Source organism: Zalophus californianus, chromosome 12, assembly GCF_009762305.2.
Source record: "Zalophus californianus isolate mZalCal1 chromosome 12, mZalCal1.pri.v2, whole genome shotgun sequence".
Taxonomy (NCBI): domain Eukaryota; kingdom Metazoa; phylum Chordata; class Mammalia; order Carnivora; family Otariidae; genus Zalophus; species Zalophus californianus.
The window spans coordinates 20,801,785-20,824,256 of record NC_045606.1 but is presented as its reverse complement, the minus strand read 5'-3'; the positions used below and the strand labels follow the sequence as shown (position 1 = coordinate 20,824,256).

The following is a 22,472-nucleotide window of genomic DNA, read 5'->3' as shown; positions in this document are numbered from 1 at the left end:
CCGGCGTTGCCCCGGCAACGGGGCGGGGCGGACGCGGCGCGCGCAGGCCCGCGCCCTCAAGGTCTGGGCAGCCGGGAGGGAGACGGGAGGAGGGCGAGCCTTGGGCCCGGCGGAAGGGAGAGGAAGTCCGCCTCCGGGCGGCGGCCGCGGCCACCGGTGTGTCCCCGCGGGGCGTGCAGTCCCTGCGGCTCTTCACGTAGTCCTGCCCCCCCCCCCGCCCCGCCTCTGCCAAGCTGCCGGGACGCTCGGGGGCCGCAGTGGGCGGTTTTACTGTTTTAGCAGGGCCGTTTCCGGGAGGCGGAGCTCAGACCCATTTCCTTTCTCCTCCGCGGGCTAGCGCTCGGGTACCTCCCGCGCCAGGGCCCGCGCTGCGCCCCAGCCCCAGCGCCAGCATGGGCGGCGCCCGGGCCGTGGGCTGGGTGGCGGCGGGTCTGGTCCTCGGGGCCGGCGCCTGCTACTGCATTTACAAGCTGATGCGGGGCCAGCGGCAAGGCGGCCGTGGGCTTCGGCTGCGCCCCTCGCGCTCCGCAGGTGAGGCCACAGGGTGCCCGAAAGGTGGCCGGGGACGGCGGACCGGGGCTGGGTGTTATCCCTGGGGTGAAGGTTGAAGACAGCAGCCGCTCGTAGCTCTCCCGTGCTCGCAGCCAAAGAAGCCGAACCCGGCGAGGGAGGGAGGCTCGTGAGCATGGCCAGGTCGAGAAGCCCAGGTGCAGAGGACGGATCATCCACATGATTGGGTGCGTGTAGGGTTCTGAGCCGCCCCCTGCCTCCACTTAGTTCAAAATCCCAGGATGAAAAGTTGCCCAAATTTTCCTGCCTGAGTGCGGCGTCACAGTGGAGGATTGGTTGGGTTTCTCAAAAGCATGTCAATTGCCCCTCTAGTTAAAGCTTGCTCCCGGCCTTTGTGTTACCAAAGGGATTCCGCCTGCCGTGGCCTGGGTGTTGCGGGGCCTGGAGCGGTGGATGAAACTGTGCATGAAGTTTCCCTGGGAGAAGTCACTATAGTGACTTCATATACAAAGTTGCAGAGAGATCCTGGAGATAACAGACATCGTTGTACATATCAGTTTGAAACAGTTGTCTGCATGGGGAAGGGAGTACCCTTCTGGCGAAGAAGTGCATGGTTACGTTGCCGTCCAAAAGTCGGTTGATGGATTCCGGATTCTGAGGATTTGCTGGATGTTCTGGAGGGAAAGTTCAGGTCATGGACGCTGTTACAGAAATAATTAAAAATAAAATCTCTTACCAACCAAGAAACTCCTCTCTACAAATATAGAAAAGAACTAAAGTTTTATTGTTGAATGAGCATTAAACTAGATTGCTGTGCCCATCCCAGGCAATCAGCTAATGGGATTGAAAAGACAGAATTCTCACCCCTTTATGTACCTAGGCAGATAAAATCTATTTCATATTACCTGCATGTTCTCAAGAAAAACAGTAACTTGTTCTTAAGAAAGGGCTTGATCTAGCACCATTTACACGTAGTTCATCCAAAAAACTGGTAATTGAGGTGGCTGTGTTAGCTAATTGCCTTTATCCAAAGGAAAAAGAAGACTTAGCATCTTTTTGATAAGCAGGTGGTTACAACACAGAGCCAGGTGCCAAGGCTAAACTCAGAGATCTGGGCTCCCTCTTTCTTGATGTTTACATTTCAAACAGATGACCCTAAAGCCCCTAAGAAAGACTTTCTTGTGTTGTAAACTTGCAAGAGGGTTACTTAGCTTTTAAAAACATATTCATTTATATTGAAAGAGACAGACAAAGGATTTACAGTTATAGCTGACTCTTGAACATGGGGGTTTTGAACTCAGGTTTACTTACATTGAGATCTTTCTCTGGTAATATGTACAGTTCTGTAAGTGTATCTTCCTTATGATTTTCTTAACATTTTCTCTAGCTTATTTTATTGTAAGAATATAGTATATAAGACATATAACATACAAAATATATGTTAACTGACTTTTCAGTAAGGCTTCCAGTTAATGGCAGGTTATTAGTTGTTAAGTTTAGGGGAGTCCAAAGTTATACACATGGATTTTCAACTGCTCTGGGGTTGGCACCCCTAAACCCTGCATTGTCGAGGGTCAACTCTACAAGTTTACTCAAGGAGATACTCGGAGAAAACAGTAGGGAGAAGGTCTGTTTCCCTTTTGGCACAAAGGAAAAAGCAGTTTTCATTTTATTTACCCTCACAAAGCCTAATTTGTTGTCTTTGTGTGAGAGAGATTTCTGGATTCAGATACCTCTCACACTGACGGGACCTGGTGAACACCAACAAAGTCTTACTTTTAAACTTAATTTTACCAGTTTCCAAAGTCACTGTTATCTTAGGTCAGGCAGCTTACAAAGTAAGTTGTTCATGGTCCCTTCTTCCTGAAGCTACATACCTTTATCTGAAGACTTGACAAGTACCCCTTTTTTCAGCATCATCTTTAGATTTCAGAAGATGACCTTTTTTGTTTTAATTGAGATATAATTGATATATAACATTATGTTAGTGATAGGTATACAATATAATATCGAATATAGATAATGTTTATATATTTGGTTAAATTTTATATATTTGATTCAGGTATTTGTATTTGTACATATTGCAAAATGATCACCACAGTAAGTTTAGTTGACATCTCACACCTCACATAGTTGTACATTTTGTTGTTGTTGTGATGAGAACTTTTAAGATTTACTCTCGGCAACTTTCAAGTATACAATACAGTATTGCTTGCTAACTGTAGTCACCAAGCTGTCCATTGCTTCCCTAAGATGTATTTATCCTTAAGTTTGTACTTCTCACCACCTTCATCCATTTTACACTCCCCCTTTGCCTGCCTCTGTCAACCCCAGTCAATCTGTTTGTATTTATGAATTCAGTTTTTTCGTTTTTCTTTTTTTTAGATTCGACATATAAGTGAGATTATTTAGTATTTGTTTTTCTTTCCTGTCTGACTTGTTTCACTTAGAATAATGCCCTCAGAGTTCACCCAAGTTGTTGCAAATGGCAGAAATATTCCACCATTTCAATATTCCATATATATATCTAGACCATATTTTCTTTATCCATTCATCCATCAGTGGACACTAAGGTTGTTTCTCTGTCTTGCTGTTATAAATAATGCTGCAGTGAACATGGGGATGCATACGTCTTTTCAAGATAGTGACTTCATTTTCTTCAAATAAATTCCCCGAAGTGGAATTGCTAGATCATGTGGTAGTTCTATTTTTAATTTTTTGAGGAACCTCCAAACTGTGTTCCATAGTGACTATACCAATTTACATTCGCACCAACAGTGCACCAGGGTTCCCTTTTCTTTACATCCTCACCAACACTTGTTATCTCTTATCTTTCGGGTTTTTTTGTTTTCCTCTCTCTGTGATACTGCCATTCTAACAGGTGTGAGGTGACACCTTATTGTTTTGATTTGCATTTCCCTGGTGATTACTGATGTTGAGCACGTTCATGTATCTGTTGGCCATTTATACGTCTTCGGAAAAAAATGGCTATTCAGATCCTGTGCTTTTTTTTTTTAAATGATTATTTGGGTTTTATTCTGTTGAGTTGCATGAGTTCTTTATATATTTTGGATATTAACTGCTTATCAGATATATGACTTGGGGATATTTTCTCCCATTCTATAGGTTGCCTTTTCATTTTATTGATGGTTTCCTTTGCTGTGCAGAAGTTTTTAAATTTGATACAGTCCACTTGTTTATTTTGTTGCTTTTGGTCTTGGTGTCAAATCTAAAAAAATCATGCAAAGACCTATGTCAAGTTGCTTACTGCCTATGTGTTCTCCTAGGAGTTTGATGGTTTGAAGTCTTACGTTCAAGACTTTATTATGAGTTGATTTTTGTGTATGATGTAAAATAGTGGTCCAGTTTCATCTTTTTACATGTGGCTATCCAGTTTTCCCAGTATCATTCACTGAAGAGACTGTCTTTTCCCCGTTGTATTTCTTTGGCTGCTTTGTCATAAATTAATTGACCATAGATGCATAGGTTTATTTCTGGGCTCTTGTGTCCCATTGATCTCTGTGTCTGTTTTTATGCCAATGCCATACAGTTCTGATTACTATAGCTTTGTAATGTATTTTGAAAGCAGGGCGCACAATGCCTCCAGCTTTGTTCTCAAGATTGCTTTGGCCATTTGGGGTCTTTTATCATTCCATACAAATTTTAGGATTGTTCTATTTCTGTGAAAATGCCATTGGAATTTTGGTAGGGATTGCATTGGATCTGTAAATTGCTTTGGGTAATATGGACATTTTAATAATATTAATTCTTCCAATCTGTGAGCATGAATAACTTCCAATTTATTTGTGTCTTCTTCAGTTTCTTTCATCAGTGTCTTACAGTTTTCAGTGTACAGGTCTGTGTACCTACCTCCTTGGTTAAATTAATTCCTAGGTATTTTGTTCTCTCGGATGTAATTGTAAATGGAGTTGTTTTCTTAATTTCTCCTTCTGATAGTTTGTTATTAGTGTATAGAAATGCAACTCATTTTCTTATATTGATTTTGTATCCTGCAATTTTGCTGAACCTGTGTATTCTCAGCTTTTTGGTGGAGTCTTGAGGGATTTCTCTATATAATATAATGTCGCCTGCAAATAGTTTTACTTTTTCCTTTCTGATTTGGGTGCCTTTTATCTCTGTTTTCTTGCCTGATTGCCCTAGCCAAGACTTCTGGTACTATATTGAATAAAAGTGGTGAGAGTGGACATCTTTATCTTGTTCTTGATGTTAAAGGAAAAGCTCTCAGTCTTTCACCATTGAGTTTGTTAGCTGTGGGTTTATCCTATATGGCCTTTGTTATGTTGAGGTACATTCCCTCTGTACCCTTTTAGTTGAGAGTTTTTATCATGAGTGGATGTTGGATATTGTTAAATGCTTTTCCTGCATCTGTTGAGATGATCATATGATTTTTATCCTTCATTTTGTTACTATGGTGTATCATACTGATCAATTTGCAGCTATTGAGCCATCTTTGCGTCCCAAGGATACATTCCCCTTGATCATGGTGTATGATCTTTTTAATGTATTGTTTGCTAATATTTTGTTGAGGTTTTTTACATCTGTATCCATCATGGATTTTGGCCTGTAATTTTCTTTCTTGTGTCCTTGTCTGATTTTGGTATCAGGGTAATACAGGCTTTGTAAAATGGGTTTAGAGGTGTTCCCTCCTCTTCTGTTCTTAGGAAGAGTTTGAGGATTGGTATTCTTTGAAGAATTTGGTAGAATTCATTAGTGAAGCCCTGTGGTCTTGGACTTTTGTCTGTTGGGAGATTTTTGATTACTGATTCAATCTCCTTACTAGTAATTGGTCTGATCAGATTTTTCATTTCTTCAATTCAGTCTTTGTAGGTTATGTATTTCTAGGAATTTTTCCATTTCTTCTAGATTGCTCAATTTGTTTGCATATAATTGTTCCTAATACTCTCTTACGATCCTTTGTATTTTTGTGGTATCAATTGTAATGTCTCCTTTTTAATTTCTCATTTCATTGAGTCCTCTCTTTTTTCTTGGTAAGTGTAGCTAATGGTTTGCCTATTTTGTTCATCTTTTCAGTAAACCAATTCTTAGTTTCATTGATCTTTCTATTGTCTTCCTACTCTCTATTTCATTTATTTCTGCTCTGATCTTTGTTATTTCCTTCCTTCTAACTTTGGGCTTTGTTCTTTTTATGGGTCCTTGAGGTGTAAAGTTAGGTTGTTTATTTGAAATCTTTCTTATTAATAATGTAAGCATTTAGCACTCTGTACTTCCCTCTTAAAACTGTTTTTGCTTCATTCCGTAAGTTTTGGTATATTGTATTTCTATTTCCATTTACCTCAATATTTTTTTATTTCTCTTTTGATTTCTTCTTTGACTAATTTTTCAGTAGCATGTTTAATCTCCATATGTTTGTGAATTTTCTGTTTTTCTTGTAGTTCTTCTAGTTCACTACCTTATAGTTGAAAAAGATGTATGATACTATTTCAGTCTTCTTAAATTTATTAAGACTTACTTTGTGGCCTACCATATGATTTATCCTGGAGAATGTTCCATGTGCACTTAAGAAGAACATCCTATTCTGCTTTTTTTTTTTTAAGATTTTAAAAAAAGATTTTTTTTTTTTAAGATTTTATTTATTTATTTGACAGCGAGAAAATACAAGCAGGGGGAATAGGAGAGGGAGAAGCAGGCTTCCCACAGAGCAGGGAGCCTGATGTGGGGCTCGATCCCAGGACCCTGGGATCATGACCTGAGCTGAAGGCAGACACTTAACCAGCTGAGCCACCCAGGTGCCCCCTCTTCTGCTTTTGAATAGAATGTTCTGTAAATGTCTGTTAAGTTCATCTGGTCTAACGTGTCCAGTGTTTCCTTATCAATTTTCTGTCTGGGTGACCTATCCATTGATGAAAGTAGAGTATTGAAGTTTCCTACTATTGTACTGGAAGTCTATTTCTCCCTTTAGGTCTGATTATATTTACTTTATATATTTAGGTGCCCCTGTGTTGGGTACATACATATTTACAAACGTTATATTAGATTGATCCTTTTATAATTATATAATTATCTTCTTTGTCTCTTAGTACAATCTTTGTTTTAAAATCTATTTTGTCTACTAAAAGTGTAGCTACCCCAGCTTTTTTTATAGTTTCCATTTGCTTTCCATTTGTATGGAATACCTTTTTCCCTCCCTTCATTTTCAGTCTTTGTGTGTATCCATAAAGCTGAAGTGAGTCTCTTGACAGCATATAATTAGTGCAATATTGTGATTTTGAATAAGAAATACATATTTATTCTTCATCCCCATTTCTGGCACAAAGCTTCTAAAACCCTCAGAATTTCCTAAGTGCCGTGAGCTATAAAGATATCTTTTGTTATGTTAATGGATGACTTGAACAGCACCCTAAGGTTGGGATCTTGTTGCCAGGGGAGCCAAACTTGTGACTAGAGGGTATTAAACTGTGCTCGCTTCAGCAGAAAATATACTAAAATTAGAGGGTAATAAACCTAGTAAGTAAAATTTTCTCTGAGTTCTATGAGCTGCTCTAGCAAATTAATTGGACTCAGGTTGGGGGTTGGTGAAATCTCTGATCTATACCCAGTTGATCAGAAGCCCCAGTGACAACTTGGGCTTGCCCCTGGCATCTGAAGGCGGGGGGGCAGTCTTTGAGAACTGAGCCTGTAACCTGTGGGAGGATTTGATGCAGGTAGATAGTGTCAGAATTGAGTGGAATTGTAGAACCAGCTGGTGTCCAAGAATTGCTTGATGATGTGGAAAAACTCACCATATGTTACAATGGATGACCAGAAACAGAATGTGAATTGGGTCTTTTTTATCCATTCAGCCACTCTAGGCCTTTTGATGGGAGAATTTAGTCCACTTACATTTAAAATAATTTTCAGTAGGTATGGACTTATTGCCATTTTGTTAATAGCTTTGTAGCTGTTTTGTAATTCCTTTGTTCCTTTCTTCTCTTGCTCTCTGGTGATGGTTTTCTGTAGTGGTGTTTAGATTCCTTTCCCTTCAATGTTTCTTTATCTACCGTAGGTTTTTGCTTTGTGGTTACCATGAGGCTTACATAAAACGTCTTGTAACAGTCTGTTTGAAGTTGATAATAACCAAAGTTTGAATGCATTCTAAAGCTCTACATTCTTACTCCCCCCACATACACACATTTTCTGTTTCTAATATCACAGTTCACATCTTTTTGTCTAATGTATCCCTTAACAAATTGTTGCACTGATAGTTATTTTTACTATGTTTTTTAGCTTTCATACTGGATTTATAAAAAAGTGATTTACCCACCACCATCACATTATTCAGAATTTAATTATTTTTTTTAAGATTTTTATTTATTTGACAGAGAGATAGAGAGCACAAGTAGGCGGAGTGGCAGGCAGAGGGAGAGGGAGAAGCAGGCTCTCCACCGAGGAGGGAGTCCGACATGGGGCTTCATCCCAGGACCCTGAGATCATGATCTGAGCTGAAGGCAGATGCCCAACAACTGAGCCACCCAGGCGCCCCAATAATTTGGTATGTATTTTTAGAAAGAAAAGGTACAGGGCTTCTGGGTGGCTCAGTCGTTAAGCGTCTGCCTTCGGCTCAGGTCATGATCCCAGGGTCCTGGGATCAAGCCCCACATCGGGCTCCCTGCTCGGCGGGAAGCCTGCTTCTCCCTCTCCCACTCCCCCTGCTTGTGTTCCCTTTCTCGCTGTGTCTCTCTCTGTCAAATAAATAAATAAAATCTTTAAAAAAAGAAAGAAAGAAAAGGTCTGCTTAATGTAAATCCTTTTCCTTAATTAACCTATACCTCTAGGCAAGTGTTCCATTGGATACATGTACCTGGTTTTTTAAAAGAAGAAACAGAAAATGTTCTGGCATGCAGTGCCTTACTAAGAAATACCGAGTGACCATTGGCTCATTTCTTTTTTTTTTTAAAGTAGGCTCCATGCCGAGCATGAAGCCCAACACAGGGCTTGAACTCACCACCCTGAGATCAAGACTTGAGCTGAGATCAAGAGTCGAATGCTTAACCAACAGAGCCACCTAGGTGCCCCCACTGGCTAATTTCTTAATGTCTATAAGCCTCAGTTTCCCATCTATAAATTGAGACTTATAATAGTATCTTTTACCAAAGGTTACTTGAAGATTAAATTAGATAAAGCACATGAAGTGCTTAAAACCGTGCCTGGCATCAGAGTGTGCATTCAGTATTGTTTAAAAAAAACTTTTAGGAGCGCCTGGGTGGCTCGTTGGTTAAGTGTCTGACTTCAGCTCAGGTCATGATCCCAGGGTCCTTTGATGGAACCCCACATCAGGCTCCACACTCAGCAAGGAGTCGGCTTCTCCCTCTCCCTCTGCCCCTCCCCCTGCTTGTGCTCTTTCACTTTCTCTCTCATATATATAGTCTTTTAAATTTAAAAAAAAATTTTTTAGGGGCACCTGGGTGACTCAGTCAGTTAAGGGTCAGACTGCATTTTAGCTCAGGTCATGATCCCAGGGTCATGTTATTGAGCCCCGTGTCAGGCTCATGCTGGACGTGGAGCCTGCTTAAGATTCTCCCTCTGTCCCTCCCCCCTGGTCCTCTACCCCTGTTCACACACTTGTGTGCCCTCTTAAAAAAAATTTTTTTAACTCTCATACTGATTTTAAATAACTCTGTTCTTCTGCAGAAGACTTAACCAATGGCTCATATGATGATGTCCTAAACGCTGACCAGCTCCAGAAACTCCTCTACCTGCTTGAGTCAATTGATGATCCTGTAATTACTGAAAGAGCTTTGGTCACTCTGGGTAACAATGCAGCCTTTTCAGCTAACCAAGTAAGTACCTCATCTCAGAATGGGCGCCTCCCATTCTTACACACTGGCAGTTAATTGTGACTCTGATAAGGCATTTAATCCCGGAGCCTCACTCTCCTCATCTGTACAGTGTGGGGATGTGTACCTACAGCATAGTGTTTGTTTGTTTCTGAAAAGCAAGGCCGAATAGTGACAATCGTATTCCTGGGATTCTAGATCCCTAGGAATTGGTCACATTTGTGATAAGTGTGATCTACTCCACTTAGCATTGCGTGGCCTTTTAAATTATTTAAAATTCAGTAGTGTTGCAGGAGAACAGTGAAAGCATCTCTAACATTGAAGAACATACTTTCCATTTTATATAGGTCTTGAGGGTGGGGTTCTGATGCATGGGGGCCATGGGCCATTAACAACCGCTAACCAGTGTAAGCGGCTTCTACCAGTAGAGATTTAACACCAAGTCTAAAGCACTTAATTTGAATGCTTCCTTCTCCCCGTGGAGAAAGCGTTTAAAAAAAAAATAATTGTAATGATTTTCAGCTGATGCCTTTTGTTGACTTTGTCATGAAAACAAAATTATGTTGAATTTATACTCTTTCAGTCAAGTATTTTCCAGCATGGCAAGGTTTACCGTAAAGCTCTTGAGATTTATAGGGAGATTTAAAGGATATTTGTTGATTACCTGTATTCTTTCTTTTGCAAGTGACAACCCAACTTAAATTGTTTTAAACCAAAAAGGGAAAGTACTGAGCTCAGTTAACTTGGACATCCAACAATGGCCCTGGCTTCAGGCACAAATGAAAACAATTTAAGGTTACAGAGAGCATGATCAGAGCTCTCCCTCCCTCCATCTTTTGGCTCTGCTCAGCCCTGTTCCTTTTTGTGTATTGGGCTTTTTTTTTTTTTTTTGTCTCTCTGGCCACAAAGAGGTTTTCATCACCGGGATGGACAGAAAGCCCCTGGTCTCCAAAGCCTTCATCCCTGTGGCTCATGATCCAAATGGTGGAGTTGCTCGGCCAGGATCAGGCGCCAGTCCTTCGGATGAGATGCTGTGCTAAGGCACCCCCGAGCTCTCGGGAGCATCCCACAGCTGAACAGCAGGGATGGATGGGAGCACATTCAGCCAGCAGCCCCATCGGGGACTAGATGGGAGAGAGGAGGTGCTCTGCCCCAGTGGGGAGAGGTGCCACACAAACAAAAACAACAGATGGTGACTAATTGGAGCCGTTTCTGATGCCATCGCTTTAGATCCTCTGAAACAAACTGTAGGGATAATGGATCCATAGTCACTGGTTGAACAAGCACTTTCCTGGGCAATGGGAATCAGTGTCTCGTCATAAATTATAGTGCCTTGATCTGCCTTAATAGGATAGTTCTTTTTTTTAAGATTTTATTTATTTGACAGAGAGAAACATAGCGAGAGAGAACACAAGCAGGCTCCCCACTGAGCAGGGAGCCCGATGCGGGGCTTGACCCAGGACCCTGGGATCATGACCTGAGCCGAAGGCAGACGTTTAATGACTGAGCCACCCAGGCGACCCTTAATAGGATAGTTTAAAAAAAAAAAAAACTGTTTTCTAGTAATCACAAATTCTTAGGAAGAACGTGGGATTGCACAGGGAGTTTCTTTTTGTCCCAGTGCTGAGCCACTCTTGATGGTAGAGTAGGGTTTGGGGCTGTTGGTAAAAAGTGGATGACGCCAGGATACTCTTTCATTCTTTTTCTCATAGAAGGGCATGTTTTGTCCTGACAGGAGTAATTCTCAGCTTATTTTTCTTGTACGAATTGAAGCAGTTAATGTATCGTTCAGTTGGGGCCAAAGGTGCAGAATAGCATAGTGTTGCCACCGATTGTGAAAATTCCCCAGATTATTTTTTCTTTGAAAATTTGGGCATCATTTCACAAATTCTGTAGAACTCTAATTCTTCAAGATGTTGAAAGGTGCTTCCCCCAAATCCACCCCCCCACTGAGAAATGACCCTCTTTTTTTGTGTACAGTTTATGGAAATACTCTATTCAGTGCTCCCCTCTTGGAGATTCCCAGCACTCATGAACATAGGAATGCTTCACAATAAAGAAGTGTCTACATTTATACCCAGAGTTTCTCAAACTTACCTACCTAACCGCAGAACCTCCCTTGTCTTAATGGAACGTCTATTAACATCTTGGAGGGGCACCTGGGTGGCTCAGTTGTTAAGCAGCTGCCTTTGGCTCGGGTCGTGATCTCAGGATCCTGGGATCAAGCCCCGCATCGGGCTCCCTGCTCAGCGGGGAGCCTGCTTCTCCCTCTCCCACTCCCCCTGCTTGTGTTCCCTCTCTCTCTGTCAAATAAATAAATAAAATATTTAAAAAAAAAAAAAAACATCTTGAAGGATTTGTATTATTCCAAAGAATACATTTTAGCAAAATGTTACTTTAGTATCCTAAATCATAACATACTTTTCCAAATGTGTCTGTAATAGAAAAGTTATTTCAAAGTAAAATAATTTGTCCATAAATTGCTTTGAGATCATTTCAGTAGCTCTACAAATCTTCATTGTAGATCTCCAAGCTATAGTTTTTAAACAATTATATATCTTAATTTATTTTCAATCTATTTTCTTTACCTTTAAAATTATAGAAAGCAATTTTTTAAAATAAGAATTACAGATTATGCATAGGAAAGGTATTTCCAAAGAGTCATTAATTTTTATTTGTATTTGTGGATGCAAAAAATTTGATGAAGGGAGTATGTATTGAAGTGATGGTCCTGTTTTTTCCCCCTCTTAGGTCATTATTCGTGAATTGGGTGGTATTCCAATCATTGGAAGCAAAATCAATAATCCCAACCACAGTATTAAAGAGAAAGCTTTAAATGCATTGAATAACCTGAGTGTGAATGTTGACAATCAAGTCAAGATAAAGGTAAGTTATCTGAAATTGCAAGTGACTAAGTTTTCTATAAATGAGAGAAAACAACCATAGGGTTAGTGAGGACCTCCATCACCTCACATAGTTACCCTTTGTGTCTACATGGTGAGAACACTGACGATCTATTCTCTTAGCACCTTTCAAGTATATAATACAGTAGAGTCACCCTGCTGTACATTAGATCCCGGAACTTATTCATCTTGTAACTAGAAGTCTGTACCTTGTGAGCAGATCTCCCCGTTTCATGTATCCCTCCACCCCAGAAGCTACCATATCACACTCTTGTCTCTGTGAGTTTGGCTTTTTTAGATTCCACATATAAGAGATATCTCTAGTATCTGTCTTTCTCTGTCCTATTTCACTTAGTGTAATGCCCTGAAGGTCCATCCATTTGTTGCTAATGGCAGGATTTCCTTCCTTTTTATGGCTGAAAGTTTTCCCATTGTATACACAGACCACATTTGCTTTATTCGTTCATCTGTCAACACAGGTTGTTCTTGTGTCTTGGCTATTATGAGTAGTGCTGCAGTGAACCTGAGGGGTGCGTATAGCTTTCCAAATTATTCTTCTCAAGGTCTTCAGATGAATACCCAGAACTGGAGTTGCTGGATCATATGGTAGTTTGTATTTTTAATTTTTCGAGGAACCGCCATACTGTGTTTCATAATGGCTGCGCCAGTTTACATTCCCACCAGCAGAGCACAAGGATTCCTTTTTGCCACATCCTCGCCAGCACTTGTTGTCTTTTTGACAGTAGCCATTCTAACGGGTGTGAGGTGATATTGTGGTTTTTATTTGGATTTCCCTAATGATGAGTGATGTTGAGCATCTTTTCATGTACTTATTGACCATTTGTAGGTCTTCTTGGAAAAAATATCTATTTAGGTCCTCTGCCCGTTTTTTATGGAGAATAAGGCAGGGGAAGGAGGAATCTGAACCAGCCAGTAAGAGCTGCATTGGGCTTTTGAATTTGGGATTCACTTTAATCCAGCTGTGGTGAAGGAACCTGGCCAGAGTCTGATAATATCAGCAGATAAATAAAACAAATTAGGAACTTATGTTATTTCAACATTTATTGAGCTTCTGCTCTGTGGTACAGAGTTTAGAAATGAACATGATTAAATCTTGTTTTAAGAAAGCTAGAAGGAGAGAAAAGGCAAGTCCATAAATAGGTGTGATGCAAAGTAGAACATGATGAAGTACTTTCAGGAAAAATGTAAAACATTGTTGAGTACATGGAAAGGAGAGATCTCATCCAAAAGTTTTGTAAAAGGTTGAGTGCGGCTTGGCTCTAAAGAATGTCTAAGGTTTTGGGGCGTCTGACTTTTGGTTTCGGCTCAGGTCATGGTCCCGGGGTCCTGGGATGGAGCGCCTGTCAGGCCCCACGCTCAGCACGGGGTCTGCTTGTCCCTCTCCCTCTGCTCCTCCTTCTCTCCTTCCCTTCCTCTCCCGGGAATAAATAAAATCTTAAAAAAAAAAAAAAAAGGAATGTCTAATGATTCTACAAGCAGAGTTGGGGAAGGAGGGAATTCCAAGAGAAAGCAGAGCAAGGGGAGGTAGGCACAGCCCCAGAAATAACTGAGCTGGTCCACTTGGTGATCTTGTTGCTAAACGTGAACCGGTGAAAAGACTCAAAGATAATAAGGATCTAAATGCTCGACACATTTTGGGAAATGCTTTGAAAGGCATCAGCATCTTATGAAAATATATGATTTATAAAGAGCTGAGGAAATGGCATTTTTTTTTGAAGGACAGATGTGTGCTGAAATTGTGGCCAAAGAGAACCAGGTGGCTCGTAAATGTCATTTAGCTCTGACCAAGATTAAAAATTTAATCTCTCTTTGCTTTACTGCCATTATTCTAGTTTCTGTGGCAACATGGATACTTTTGGATTTTTTTCTAAAACTTAATACTGGCCTATGGGACAGTTGGTCATTTCTTAGCATTTTATATTAGGAACTTTTTCTTAATCAGTTAGAATTTTGGGTGGAGTTTTTAGTTAGGTGAATAGTAATTATCTGTGAGACATAATTTTTCCAAGCTGGAAAGATCCTGGCCAGAAATAGAAAACAGTGTCAGAAAAGTTTCCATCACAGTGGGTTTCGTTCCGTCATGTGTGAAATAGGAGTGTTGCGGGCATTGCATTATGTTTTGCCAGTGGTGGTCACCAGTGTCAGGAAGGCGCAGACCATATACCTGGGTAAACGAGAAAATTGGGCCAAAGATAGTTTTGCCTCTGCTTACTTTTGATAGAACTAACCCTAGAGAAAAATTCTGTTTCATTTTGACCCCCCTATTCTTCTAACATGATGCAGTTCCTCGACCCTGTTGTTAAGGTACTTACCGCGATGCAGAATGGCCACACAGGTCTTCCTCCTCTATACTCGTGCGTCCAAAGCAGTTGACACAGAAGGGAAGACTGAGCTGGGAGGCCCCCAACAGTTGAGAGCCCCCTGGTGTTGAGAGCAGGGTCTCTGGAGTTGGACATTGCTCCTCCACCAGCTGGCTTAATATGGGGCGAGGATCCGAGTTCCTTGAGGACTTGTCCTTGTCTGTAAAATGGCCATTAATAACACCCACCGCATTAGAGGCATCTTCCGGAGTAAGTGAGGTGTATTTGTAAAATGCTTGCACGTTGCCTGGCATTAACAAAGGTAGCTTTAAAAAAAAAAAAAAAATCACCAAAGTTTGAGGGCGGGATAGAAACGCCATCTTTTTTGAGGAGCCAGCCTCCCCCTGAACAACTGTCCTCCTCTGCTGTGCAGAAAAGTTACTGTGTCATAGACAAACTTTTGGAGATTCTAAGATGCTCACTTTTTCCCCACACCTCTAGGCTTACATCTGTCAAGTCTGCAAGGATGTCCTCTCTGGGCCCCTGGACTCTGCTGTACAGCTGGCTGGGCTGAGATTGTTGACCAACATGACAGTTACCAACGACCACCAGCACATGCTTAGCAAGTACATCACAGACCTGTTCCATGTGCTGCTTACAGGGAATGGAAGTACCAAGGTACGAATGAAGCCGTTATGACTTGGGAGTACAAAGAGCTGTTGCATCAAGCTTATTAAGATTGGAATTGAATTTCTAAGTTCTCCACCTTAAGTTGATATCCCTCAAAACGCACGTTTAAAGTTCATTTTTAAAAAAGCCTTTTTGTGAGCCCAAGAAAGTAAATTATTTTTATCTCCCAGTAATCAATTTCAAAATGAATTAGTGAAAATGTGTTATTTCACTTATCAGTAGATTGGCATCCATTTGCTCTTCTGAAAATGAGTTTACCTTTTACTAAAGTGATGTAGCTGGCTTCCCCTCCACACCAGGTTTAATTATACACAATTGATTAAAAGGGGTCTTTGAGGGATAATGCTGGTTAATTGAGTTTTTTGCTCACCTCCAGGTTAGAAACATTTTTTTGATTTAGCCATTTGCAGAAAAAATCTTTTGAAAACTACTTTTAAGTTAGTAATGCATGTCTGAGTGCTTTTTTTTTTTTAAAGATTTTATTTATTTATTTGACACAGAGAGAGACACAGCTAGAGAGGGAACACAAGCAGGGGCAGTGGGAGAGGGAGAAGCAGGCTCCCGGCCGAGCAGGGAGCCCCATGCGGGGCTCGATCCCAGGACCCTGGGATCATATGAAACCTGAGCCGAAGGCAGACGCCTAACGACTGAGCCACCCTGGCACCCCTGGGGGCTTGATTTTAACCAGTTACAAAGATGTAGGAGGCAACAGAGATTGTCCTAATTAGGTAGGATCTCAGGAGACACCCCGTGAAAGTAACTTGAGTAAACCTCTCCTATTAGTGGGCATTTTTCTCAAGTGCCATTTTTCAAGAAATAGCATAAAAACAGAAGGTAGACTAATCTAAGGCTCTGATTAGTTGGGTTGGTCTTTCATCAGCGTTTTACTATATTGGTCTGTGTTGTCTGGCACAGGTGAGAGAAAAACGCAGAGCATTTTAGAAGGACCACACTCCAAATATTCAACATCACTGAGGTTATTTCTGGGGTTACCAAATGTGGTTACAGGAGAGCCTCACTATAGCCCTTTTAAAATTTGTTCTGGGCTTTCCACATTTCCAGTAGCCAGAGTTAGCTGGATCTGGATGTACCCAAAGGCATTCAAAATTAAATGTAATAATCTTATTAGCAATATTTTTGAAATATGCTCCATCCATAGGCAATTTCCAAAACACATGCGCCCATCGACATCTCTCTATCCAGTGGAACAAGGTAACTTCCAGCCTCTGAGGCCCCAGGGAAACTCTTACCTCTACCTCATAGCATCACAAATATAGGACAGATTTCTTCTGCCTGTGTCTGCAGCTGCTTTACCAAAACCTCAGGAGGAACAAGGAGTTCGGAGCCAGGCGAGTCTGGCCTTGGGGCCATATGGATCTGTCTCAGACATGGTTTGTGTTTCAATATATTTTATGACTTCTTAGAAGATGACTCATACCACAATAGTATGTTCTTTTTTTGTTCTGTTTTTCCATTCCATTGCCTGGTACGGCATTTCTAGGATAGAAAATCTGCTTTTTTGGTCTGTCTGGGAACCTGACCACCAATTATAACATTGTTTCTCCATAAAAAATGAGTGTAAAGTTCCAAGTTGCAAATGAACTTTTGGACAGTAATCCATTTGTGAGAAAATCTACCCGTTTTAGATATTTTCTTAGTAAATAACCACCAAAATGACTTTTTAGAAATCTTATTTTTAGGGGCGCCTGGGTGGCTCAGTCGTTAATCATCTGCCTTCGGCTCAGGTCATGATCCCAGGGTCCTGGGATCGAGCCCCGCATCCAGCTCCCTGTTCAGTGGGAAGCCTGCTTCTCCCTCTCCCACTCCCCCTGCTTATGTTCCCTCTCTCGCTGTGTCTCTCTGTCAAATAAATAAAAAAAATCTTTAAAAAAAAAAGAAAAATCTTATTTTTAATAAGAGATCTCAGTGTACTATAACAACCTTTTGGGCGCAACACTGATTCGTAACCAAATATAAATAATGGAAGATTAACATCAATAATTCTTGTGTTAATAAAACTGCAATGAGAGCAAAGAAAACTAATGGCTTAAAATAAATGTCATGGAGTCACCATGAGACGGCACATGTGATAAGAGAGAGGACTTAACATGGTTCAAACCAAAATACTACACAGCTGTCCCCCGCTACCCGGATCTAGGGCGTTCCCATGAAACCTTTCCTAAGCCAAAATGGCGTGAAGCACAGCAGCACTTACCATTAATTTATATGGACACATTTTTGAGCGTTCCCAGAACCCCCCCACCCCCCCCCAAAAAAACCTCTCTCAGACTTTTCTGATAGCTTGGAACATATCTTGCGAACAGATGCACCAAGTAAATCAAGATAAGCGCAGATGTTCACAGACACAGTTCAAAGATCTGGCTGCTTGATGCTGACATGCTGAGTGTACTTCTGGGGGGGTGTTGCCCCCCTCAACGCTCGCTGCAAACAGACACCCAATGCTGTTTTCTTTTTTCTTTTTTTGTAAAAATGAAAATCCTGTTTGGATTTCTTTTGGTTCATCGAAACAGGTACCAATAACGTAGATCTTTTATAAAAGGGAGGTGGCATAACACAGACATTCAAAAAGCAGGAGATACCTGCAGTTGTGCTCTGTAAATTATTTTCCCATGTTTCACTCCCTTCCGGAGCATAGCAACATGGAATTTTAATTCAGGCTCCTAACTGAATTATTATGAATAATGACGGTTCCCTGGTTATAAACCTGCCCGCGTGGGCCACGAGGGGGCCTTGTGGATTTTGACTTCATCCAGACTTCTGTCCTAGGTTTCGGACCTTCCTGTTTCAGAACTCTTGTCTGTTTTCTTAATCCAGACTTCACTAACATTGGAGACAAGTGTTTATTCCTAACACCTATTCTTTTTGCTGGCGGCCAGTCAGGCCAGACCAGATCCGCACAAACGTTTAGAAGTTGTCTTTCCTCTCTTACCTTAAGAGGCTCTAATCCTAAAGAATATCTGTTTGAAAAACATGATCTCTGCCTAAACAAACTGTTACCAGGGGTTTCTGCTGGGGGGGAGGGGGTGGGATGGGCAGATAGGATGGTGGCTTTTGTTTTCACCCTGGTTCCCCTCTGCATGGTTTGAAATTTATCATGACCATGTATTAATTTCATAAAACTTTTTTTAAATAGTTGATTAATTAAGCAAAGCCTTTTATCCTGCTTAACAAGTTAGTATGTACAACATGATCAAAGGAATATGTGAGTATATAGGTGTGTAAAAAAACCAGAAAGAAAATAACAAAACTTAATATTAAGTGATTGGTTTTGGTCACGGAAGTAAGAGTGAATTTCCTTCTCCTTTGTGCTAATCACTTTTTTAAAAAATGTTCTATAGGGAGAAGCGCCTGGGCGGCTCAGTTGGTTAAGTATCCAACTCTTGATCCCAGCTCAGGTCTTGATCTCAGGGTCGTGAGTTCAAGCCCACGTTGGGGCTACTTAAAAATAGATAAATAATAAAAATGTTTTACAGGAAACACACAATGCCTTTTTCATAAAAAAAGGTTTTCTAAAATAAAGATCTGGATTCCCTTCCAGGTCTAGTAGAGAGCACATTTGTCCCTCCCCGCTCCTCACTTCGTGTAACTTCAAGTCTCTTGTATAAAGTATAGCTTTGTATGACCTGTGTCTTGAAACAGGAATTCTATTTGAATGTCATTATTACAGTAGTTACCCACCCCCACCCCCCAGTCCGTGGTTGCACTTTCCACGGTTTGTCACCTGCTGTCAGCCACAGTTGGGACGCAGATGATCCTTCTGGCTTACCGTCAGCGGCTTGGGGCAGCCCAACACGGCGTCACACCACCTGTCCTTCACCTCCCTTCACCTTGTCACAGGCATTTTATCATCTCCCAAGAAGGGAGAGCACAGAACAATAAGATATTTTCAGAGAGCGTGCTCCCTTCAGCAGCATATATACTAAAATTGGAAAGGTATTTTGAGAGACCGCTTTCATATAACTTACTACAGATTACTGTAATTGTTCTATTTTATTATTGTTGTTAATCTTACTGTGAATAATTATAAATTTTAGCATAGGTATGTATGTATGGGAGAAAACATAGTATATATAGGGTTCGCTGTTATCCGTGATTTTAGGCCTGTTGGGGGTCTTGGAATGTATCCCCTCGGAACGATAAGGGGGGGACTTACAGTACTGACCAGTTACGTGATAGGAATTTTGATAGTTTAGCTCGTCAGCTCTAAGTTAACATTTGTTTGCTGATTATTACTGCCTATTTAAAGGATTTACAAAATTTTTCACATAAAAAACTCAAAGGTTCATAGTAACCTACTAAAAAGAAAAGGACCATATGTTGATCTAGTCTTGGTAACCAAACTGTTCCAAGATCTTCATACCTTAAATAGAAAGAAACCAGGCTTGGAGAGATTCCTTTTTTTGTTCCAAAGATCATATTTCACTTACTGGTAACGGTAATAAAGATCATTTATGTAACATAACGTTAAGCCTATTACCCTGAGTTAGGCGGCGAGGCGGGTAGACAGTGAGACAGTCACCATCTTCTCCCTAACATGGAAAAATACGGTTTCTCTAACTCTGCTGGGTGAGAAGTGCTCCGGGAGTGTGGTAGAGGAGAGGACGCCGTGGGGTAGAGAATTGGAGCCCAACGGTGAAGCCCGGGCCGGACTTTAAAACGTGGACGCAGTGAGAGGTTGGTGTGCGGAGGAGAGCAAATCCATGCTCGCTGGTCTGAAATAAACCAGTAGGATTCTTCTTTCAGGTTCAAGTTTTGAAACTGCTTGTGAATTTGTCTGAAAATCCAGCCATGGCAGACGGACTACTTGGTGCCCAAGTAAGTAGCTGACATGTTTGTTTTATAGGTATACAAATATATATAGATTTGGACAGATCTAGAAAGATTTATCCCAAAGTGTTAACAGAGATTATCTGTGAGGGGCACAGGGGTTTGTTTTTTGCCTACATGAATTTGATAAATTTTCTGTAATGAACCAATTTTACTTTGAAAAACTCATTTTGGAAGGGTCCTCCCTAACAACCATAAATCATAAATGTGACCGCATCTCTTCCCCTTGACGTGGTTGTGTTCGCATGTCTCTTCACGGGTGCTGAAACACTAATCCCCAGGACGCGCCACACGCTGAGCCGAGGGCCAAGGACACACCAGTGAGCACACTCATGCAGCTTATGAGGACAAAAACAAACGAACACAAGAATTAAGAGCTAAGTGTTCTGAAGGAAGCAAAGGTGGTGTGGACACCAAATGGGCCTCCACTCCTGTAAGGGAGGGACCCGCTCCTCCCTGCACCCCAGCCCCACAGGGTACAGTGGGCAGGCTGTGTCTGGGGAATTGAGGAGCCCCCAGGAAGACTGGATGATGGACCTTAAAAAGGGCATGGGAGTTGTTCCCAATGACTACCTTCTAGGACTCCAAAAAAATAGTACTTTTCAGCTAAAACAGTGAAACCTTTTTTCCATTAGTATAAAGTATAAGGGTGCATAAGGTTTTACATTGATGTTAGGCGATTTTAGGGATAATTTTCTATGACCAGGTTTTTTTTTTTTTTTAATCAATATAGTTTTAAAATGTGAAAATACACATGAAAAATGTTTTCATAAATTATTAAAATAACACGGTTTCCTCTTTCAGGTGGACGCCTCATTTCTTTCCCTTTATGATGGCCATGTGGCAAAGGAGATTCTTCTTCGAGTTCTTACACTCTCTCAGAATATAAATAACTGCCTCGAAAAAGAAGGCTGTTTAGCTATTCAGCCTACTTTCCCTAAAGGTTCCCTGTTTTTCCTGTTATATGGAGAAGAATGTGCCCAGAAAATGAGAGCTTTAGCTGCACACCGTGATGCGGATGTGAAGGAAAAGGTAACAGTCCTACCCAAGTTCTGACTGGTCCCGGTTTTCATGTTCCCTCTTACTAAGGGAGCTGAAATTCGTCCAGCTGCTGAATCTAAACAGTGAATATCACATTTCATCATTAACACAGCTAGACCCTGCCATGGTCTTCCGGTTTATTTTGAACCACTTTCTTGCTATCAGATGAATGGAAGAGCTTGTTCTGACCCCATTTCTTTTCATTTTGCCATTTGCTGAGTTTACTTCAGTTACTTCCTCGACGTGACAGGACAGTTGCCTTCTTTATGTGTGAGCTAACCTTGCACCCGTCTGAGACAACATGTGTGTGCGACTGGCTAGTTGGTTCAGGGCTGCTGCAGGAACGACCCTGTCCTTGTGCTAGTGAAGCGTTCCTGAGTCTTCGAGGCCACCGGCCAGGCCAGCCATAGTGCTCCCGGAGGTCTAATCCCCGTCCTCCCGACTCCCACCGGGTGTGCCAGCCTGTGAAGATGCAGTGTGTGGCGGGCCGGGATCGATCGGAATGTCCATCCGTAAGCAACTGGTTAATCTGTTTATCTCATCTTAAAAGAAACAAGGAAATCTGAACATGCTCATGTGGAAAGGCATCCAGAAAATGTGGATGTGTTTTCTAAATGAAAACTATGCTTCTATCGAGAGAACAGTTTCTAGAACCATACCCAGATTCCCGGGAGTGGGACTGAGGAAAGGATTTTTCTATGTATACCTTCTTCTAGCATTTGAATTTTTTAACCATCAGTGTAAATTTTATAATTTTTTTAAATAAAAAGGAAAAAACAAGGTTATACACATTTTCTCTTGATAGTACTTTATTCATTAATTTTCATCCATATTTTACTTAGCTGAGATTTTCATACATTGTAAATTTTAGTCATTATAGTGTCACAATAGCTTATGGAATAAAAATACTATTAATAGATTTCATTTCAGCCAGGTCTTATTCCAGTTCCTCACCATCACCATGCTCAGTACTAGGTATATATCAGTATGCAAGCAGCAGCGTTCCTACTCCAGGTATTTAAGGCAAAGCTGTACAAGTACGTTAAATTTCATTTGTAAATACATGGATTTCCACAGGAAGTCACAAATCCTCAAACAGGCAGGGTTAGCCTGATACAGAAATCAAACTTGCAAGAAATATTTTTACAGTAGAAAAAGGATTCAGTATTCAGGTGAAACCAAGGACGTTCCCAGCTGGCTACAGCATTGATGGGTAAATGCTGGCTATAGGTTTGCATCGCTGACAAAAGTCCTAATTCCCTGAAAGGCACACTTCTTATTAACGAATTTTTTAATCTGCCTCCTTATTTAATGAAAACACATAGTCAAAATGGGCACAGAATTAGAAAGTAGGATTTGGCTTT

At 41.1% G+C, this 22,472-nt stretch overlaps 1 protein-coding gene across 2 annotated transcripts; it reads left to right on the top strand.

The window, feature by feature from the left end:
* The first annotated feature begins 61 nt into the window (after positions 1–61).
* ARMC10 (armadillo repeat containing 10) lies at positions 62–21,897 on the top strand. 2 transcript variants are annotated; one of them, XM_027573598.2, is made up of 8 exons: positions 62–531; positions 9,160–9,308; positions 12,057–12,191; positions 15,031–15,207; positions 16,379–16,431; positions 16,525–16,610; positions 19,984–20,055; positions 20,872–21,052. In XM_027573598.2, the coding sequence occupies exons 1-7, from the start codon at positions 393–395 to the stop codon at positions 20,016–20,018; spliced, it is 774 nt and encodes a 257-aa protein (XP_027429399.1). In that variant the 5' UTR covers positions 62–392; the 3' UTR covers positions 20,019–20,055; positions 20,872–21,052. The 2 variants fall into 2 exon arrangements, with proteins under 2 accessions (XP_027429399.1, XP_027429398.1); XM_027573597.2 differs by lacking the exons at positions 16,379–16,431; positions 16,525–16,610 and having other exon boundaries at positions 67–531; positions 20,872–21,897.
* Positions 21,898–22,472: the final 575 nt, after the last annotated feature.